At 45.3% G+C, this 6,678-nt stretch overlaps 1 protein-coding gene across 2 annotated transcripts; it reads left to right on the plus strand.

Annotated features, from left to right (window-relative positions):
* The first annotated feature begins 263 nt into the window (after positions 1 to 263).
* DYNLRB1 (dynein light chain roadblock-type 1) lies at positions 264 to 5,314 on the plus strand. 2 transcript variants are annotated; one of them, XM_061375507.1, is made up of 4 exons: positions 264 to 365; positions 1,468 to 1,543; positions 3,073 to 3,246; positions 4,792 to 5,314. In XM_061375507.1, exons 1-4 carry the CDS (start codon positions 363 to 365, stop codon positions 4,833 to 4,835), a joined length of 297 nt encoding a protein of 98 aa, XP_061231491.1. In that variant the 5' UTR covers positions 264 to 362; the 3' UTR covers positions 4,836 to 5,314. The 2 variants fall into 2 exon arrangements, with proteins under 2 accessions (XP_061231491.1, XP_061231492.1); XM_061375508.1 differs by having other exon boundaries at positions 3,073 to 3,240.
* Positions 5,315 to 6,678: the final 1,364 nt, after the last annotated feature.

The raw sequence follows: 6,678 nt of genomic DNA on the forward strand, positions 1-6,678 counted from the left end.
CTTTATAGCCGCTCTTTAACTACTGCAACGTGGTGATAACATCTGCCTTGAGCCTTCATTTCTGAAGGCTTCCCTCACATACTGGCTAGTTCTTGGGGCATTTTTGTGGCCCTTCTCTCGACCCTCTACTCCCTATCCACATCTTTTCCTTATAACGAGGACCAAAGGATAACACAGTGCTCTAGGTGTGTCAGCCCTCTCCGCCCACTGGCGTTATGTGAGGGGAGAGCCGTCGGGTTCACACCATGCACTCAACAGCCCTGCCGCCCGCCTTCACCTCACGAGCACCCGCCCTTACAAGCGCTTCCGGGCCGGGCGCACGCGCAGCGCGCGGGGCCGTGACGGGGCGCTGGCGGCTCAAGATGGTGGGTGAGGCGGCGGCGGCGCTGCTCGGGTCGGCGCCGGGCTGAGGAGGGGGGATGTTTGTCTGGTGCCGCCGGACGCGCGCCTTTAATGCTGCGTGGGAGGGCGAAACGCCGCGTTCGTGAGGCGGAGATGCGCGGCCCTGGGACCGCCGGGGCCAGCGGGGCTGCCCCGCCCGGTTCGGCGACTGGGCCGATCGGTGTCTGGCCCCGTCCGAGGCGCGGCGCGGCTGTGGGCAGCTATTGGGTCTTTCTCCGGTTTCTCTCAATCCCCCCAGCCGGGTTCGGGTTCTGGTTCTACGCTAGGAACGCGCGGTTGCGGCCCTGTTCGTGTTCAGCGAGTGCTTTCCCAGGAGGTTTGGTTTAGATCTTAGGCAGAAGCTCTTCCCTGTGAGGGTGCTGAGGCGCTGGCACAGGGTGCCCAGAGAAGCTGTGCCTGCTCCATCCCTGGCAGTGTTCAAGGCCAGGTTGGACACAGGGACTTGGAGCAAGCTGCTCCAGTGGAAGAGATTGGAACTGGATGAGCTTTAAGGTCCCTTCCAACCCATACCACTCTGTGATTCTATGATCATCTTGCAGCTATTCCAACACAAATCATAATTTTATATATATATATAAAAATGGCATTTATTAATTATTTTTTCCCCTTATTTGTGATTGTTTTTAGCATTAATTTTATAAAAGGGAAGGTGGTCTTGCACTCAGAATGTATCTTCTACTTTTCAGAAATTCCATATATATTTTCATGCATGATTTTTGTTTGACAGCTAAATTGCAGCAGTCTGACTAAGCAAATCTAATCATCTAGTTGCAAGCCTATAGCACTGATGTGGGAGGTTGCAGGAGGGTTGGGAAAGATTAGAGGGAGTTCCACTTTTCCCAATATTGTAATCACAGAGGAGTGAAGAGCAAAGACAGAAAACAACTGAAAAGACCATTCAGAAAAGGTAGTACCAAAATGCAGGTGCTTGGCTGTGTAGAACAGTGTAGGTGGTATGTGCCTGATCCATCTTTGTGTGGCTTTCAGGCACAGTATTACAAAGCTTTGGCGGAAGGCAAACAGCAGCTGTGATATTCTCTTGATCTGTGCTTTCTCTGTTTGCAGGCTGAGGTGGAAGAAACACTGAAGCGAATTCAGAGCCAAAAGGGAGTTCAGGGAATCATTGTTGTGAACTCGGAAGGTACGGTGTCATTCTCGGTTTACTGAGATTACAACTAGTTCCAAGTGCGCACTTTTAAGGGCTGCTGATTGTTATACTTGTGTTTAGGTTACATTCTGTCTTTAGTAAAGATATACCTGTAACCAAAAGACAGTAGTGAGGTTACAAGAGAAAACTCAGTTCTCATTTCTGCTTTTCTGCAAGTTCACTTTGTTATTTTAGGAAATAAATACATTAAAAAATTTTGTAAAAGCTTAGAAATATTTGAGTTATGACAGTGTCTGAGGCTGTTCTGTCAAAACCTGTATTAGTAGCACTAAAAGAGCTCCTGACATTGCAGTCTTGCTGCTGTGCATGCCCAGAATGCTGCTGTCTTGGTGGACTTGAGCTGTTTGATGCTTGTGGCCTCATGAGACTTGGTGTCGTTGAAGAGTCCAACAGAGCAGACTCATCCAGAGCACTCTGAATATACCATGAGCAGCCCAACTTCTTAATATTGTATGATTATCAATTTAATTTGAATATTTCCTAGAAATAATCCTTAAAAAAGGTGACAGATAGTGAAATCACCATCCCAGGAAGTGTTCACAAACTGCGCAGATGAGGCCCTCAGGGACATGGTTTAGTGGTGGCCTTGGCAGTACTGAGGTAGAGGTTGGACTTGAAGATCTCAAAGGTCTTTTCCAACCTAGCAGATCCTATGATTCTGTATATGAATATTCTGAAGATCAGATCATTGCATGCTTGTATGCAGCTTGTATCCCTGCTCACTGCTTTTTCATGGTCATGAAATGATGGATTGTGCTGTCCAGGCTGAAGCTGTGCTTATTTGAACATCCACCTGCAGCAGTTTTTCTGCCATGCCATAAATTTGGTAGTTGGCTGCTGCACTCGTCTGACATGAGAGCTGAATTTTGGCTGGCTTTTTGTGGGAAAACATGTTTAATGGGTGACAGAAGTGTAAGGGAGGGAAAGCTCTGGCCAGACAGTGGGTCTGCCCTCTTCGCTGGTGCACAGGGACCTCACGGGACTGCCTCAACTCTTGGGCTAAATGTTGGAGCCTCAGCTTCATAACAATATGATGCAGCAGGTGATGTCCTCTACAGTCAGTGCTGATACCAGCCTGGCTTACTTGAAAATCATTTAACGATGAGGTTCAGGAGCCTTTCTGATAGGAAAAGAAGTTTCCAGTTAGGAGAACAAAATTGAAACGTTTGTATTTCTTCTCCACCCACCCACCCTGGATTTATTTTTGTTACTAGTTATTTATATTTATAAATCTCATAAATAAATGAAAAAGCATCAGTAAAGCACGGATGGTACTAGAGGTAAATAGTTCTTCTCACCTGTGGTTCCAGATCTTAGCCTTTCCACATCTTATTTCTATTCAAGTTCTTCCTCTAAGCCGTTAAAAAGACCACTTCTAATCCGTGTTGTAGGGGCAACATCTGCTAGGATAAATAGCCACCCCAGCTGGACTTGGTGATGCCCAAGGCAGAGTTAGGTCTGGAGTTTTGTCACTGACCTTTCCTGTCCCCTGTTCCTTGCAGGTATTCCTATCAAAAGTACTATGGACAATTCCACAACAATTCAGTACGCAGGCCTCATGCACAGCTTCATCATGAAGGCGAGGAGCACCGTGCGAGACATCGACCCCCAGAATGACCTCACATTCCTGAGGATTCGCTCCAAGAAAAATGAGATCATGGTAGCACCAGGTAAAAGTGAGTGGGGACAAAGGAGGCTTCAGGGAATCCATCAGAATTCTCATGAGGTTGATGCTATCAACGAGAGAAAAGGTCTGCCTGCTGCTCTGTTCATATTGTGTAATCTCTTCTTTACCAAGAAGCTGTTCTGCTTTCTTCAAGGTTGAAACTTATCATTGACCTAAGTTTGGTTTTTTCATGTTTGAATGTGGGAAATTTCCTTGTGTCATCTTGATCAGAGTAGAAAGTGTCAAATAGTTTTTGAGAGCATGTTGCAACCTCTCATGCTTTGTGTCTTTCCTTTACAACACAAGAGCTGTAAAGGAATGTGTTTTGAGAGAAGTTTCAGTTCAGCACTGTAGGCTAAATGATAAAGCAATCCAGTAGATCTTTCCAGATCAGAGAAATGTAATAGAACATATTGTAGGTGTAGAATCATAGAATTGGAATGGTTTGGGTTGGAAAGGAAAGATCATCCAGTTCCAACCCCCTGCCACGAGCAGGGACACCTTCCACTAGAGCAGCTTGCTCCAAGCCCCACCCAACCTGACCTTGAACACTGCCAGGGATGGGGCAGCCACAGCTTCTCTGGGCACCCTGTGCCAGCGCCTCGCAACCATCACAGGGAGGAGCTTCATCCTAATGTCCAATCTCAGTCTCCCCTCTGGCAGGTTCAAGCCATTCCCCTTGGCCTGTCGCTACAGGCCCTTGTCCAAAGCCCCTCTCCAGGTTTCCTGTAGCCCCTTTAGGCGCTGGGAGCTGCTCTAAGGTCTCTCTGGAGCCTTCTCTTCTTCAGGCTGAACAAGCCCAGCTCTCTCAGCCTTTCTCCAGAGCAGAGCTGCTTCAGCCCTCGCAGTGTCTCTGTGGCCTCCTCTGGATTCGCTCGACTCTGAACTCATTTGTATAGTCAGGAGTTGTACAGGTATATCAGCAGCAACCTTTTTGTTTTAATCAGATTACAGAATGGGAAGCAGTGAGTTCACTAATGTGGCAGGAACTCAGCTTTGCTCTTCCATGCTGCGCTGGGTCTGTGGTGGGCTTGTGCTGATGGGAGGCAGAGGAGGAGACTGCAATTGCAATAGGGTGCTCTGTAGGGACTGGCCAGGCAGATGTTAAGGCAGGCTCTGGTGTTTATGCTGAAGCAGGCTTTTTTCATCCTTCATCCTTCATGTGGAGACCAGAGAGGAAGGAGCATTGCTCCAGCAAAAATGTAGCTACAGTCACTGCAGCCCAGCAGCCTGCCTGTGAGATAAAGTCACCATCTTGCACCACTGATTTTGATTCCGTCTCTGCATATGCTGGTTACTGTTATTTCCTGGGCACAAACTGAGTTAAGTTCAATTGCCTTGGGAGCATGCAGTTCTTAAATCTGATGTCTTTTCTCTGTAAGACTCAAAAATAAGTGATCTGACATGCCAGGCCTGTTTTGCTCAGTGAGAATGAATGTCAGAACTTTACAGTTCCCACAGCATACCAGGGAGATACAAAAATATTGAGTTTTACTGTTGCTGTGAAAAAATATCAACAATGAAAGAGTAATTTATTTCTTTTTTTTTTCTCCAGATAAAGACTACTTCCTGATTGTCATCCAGAATCCAACTGAATGATTCCACTGACCTGGTCTGTTTTTTCCCTTTGCCCAACTGTTGTTTGTTTTTTCTTTATTTTTTTATTTAATGGTAAAGAGTAAAGCATTAGTGTGAACTCTGCTGCGCCACTCCAGTAATGTCTGGGAAAACAAAAGTGGGTGGTTTTGTTGTTTACAGACAGAAAAAGTGGCTTTTGTTTTTTTTGTATTGCAAATCACTTTGAGGAGTCGGTGAATTAGAATCAGGCAGTAAAAAATGCAACAGATTCTTTTAGTAGTTAGCAAGATAATGCAATAAAGTTCTAATAATGTTCTAAAAAAGATGATTTTCTCTATGTTCCTGTGCTTCTGTCACCACTATTAGAGATAGGCTTTGACATTATTATTTCCGAATGACTGTAAATATGAAACTTGCCTGTCCTATAGTTCTGTCTTCTCTGTTGACAAGTTATTTTGACACAAAGTATGACCATATCAAATTAAAAAGTGTAATCAGTGGCTTCTGTGTTTTCCTTCTGAAGATTTTCATTATGCTCAGGATTGATCGAGGGTTTCTTCAGAATGTAGAACCTTCCTAGGACTATTTTTACTCATCTGTTGCTTTCTTTAAATAACTATTAGTTGTATATGCAATGTACTCATAATCGCGTTGTATGTTGGAGCGTTTTCCTACCACTTTGTTTCAGGCAGAAGTATTGTGGCTAAGGCCATCAAGACTGCCTATTGGAGCTCTCCTGCTATCACAGTTCAGTAGCCAATTTGATCTGGTATCATCCTTCAGTGGTTTTTTTATTGATGGCCGTTAAGGAGAAAAAACGGTCATCTGGTTCTCCACAATACTAAAGAGGTTATTTTTGTTGCCTCAAAAGAGCTTTGTAATGGCACACAGAGTTCAAGAATTTGTGCAGAATGTCTGCATTCAAGATGTTTGTCACTTGTGTGTCAGACACAGCTCTGGCTTGTACTGAAGAGTCTTAGTGATGTGCAGAACATTGTAGCCCACATTCAGAAATGATGCCTGTTGCCTTGCTCTGCATTTTCCTTGTCCAGACAACTGCTACAGCAGGAGCAGTGCTTGGGGAACTGGATATCCTTCCCCAGTCTTATGTGTCCCACAGAGAAAGGGTGCCTGCAGGTAGTGCAGCTGCCTCCTCACAGATCTGGTCCCAGACTTCTTGTGAAAATGTTTTACTAGCATGAAAAGGAATTTCTCTGCAGGTGCACATGAGCAGAGAGGCACAGCCTGCAGGCATGACATGTACTGTTCAGTTAAAGAAAGTACCTTGACTGAGTAACTGCAGTTTTCCGTTCTTGTGCTGATGAGGGATCACTCCTGAGTCATGTACCTGTCAGCAGGTGTCTAGCTCATGTTTAGCCCTGTTCTTTCAAAATTACAAGCAGTAGTAGGAACATGTGGTGCTGTCCAGTATTACACTGAGGAATAGACTAAGAATTTATGGGTGATCTCAGCAAGCTGGGCATAGTTCAGGTGGCAGGCTGCAGTGCAGTTTTGCCATCTTTAGTACAGATGTCACTTGCACACTTCTGGATTTCAGAGCACAAAGGTGATGGTGTGGGTATGTGCTGACTCAAACCTTTATGTTCAGTGTTAACTTTTATCTGCATTTTCAGACTTGGGTATTAATTAATAGACCATGTCTAATTTTTTTTAGGTAGGTATGACCAGGAAGCAGATAAATGCTTTCTGAGATCTGTAAGGTGGCCAGTCATGCAGCATCAGGGTAGGGTGCTTTATAGTAGTTCAGGTAGCTGAGCTGTCATCCTACCAAGAAGTGACTGACATAAACATCCACCTCCTGGACACAGGAAACCGAGAGAACTCACACAGCATGTGTTCATTG

The sequence above is a fragment of the Neopsephotus bourkii genome, unplaced genomic scaffold (assembly GCF_033783945.1).
Source record: "Neopsephotus bourkii isolate Nb327-2 ecotype Australia unplaced genomic scaffold, CSIRO-AGI_Nbou_v1 NB_1663, whole genome shotgun sequence".
NCBI classification, from domain to species: Eukaryota; Metazoa; Chordata; class Aves; order Psittaciformes; family Psittacidae; genus Neopsephotus; species Neopsephotus bourkii.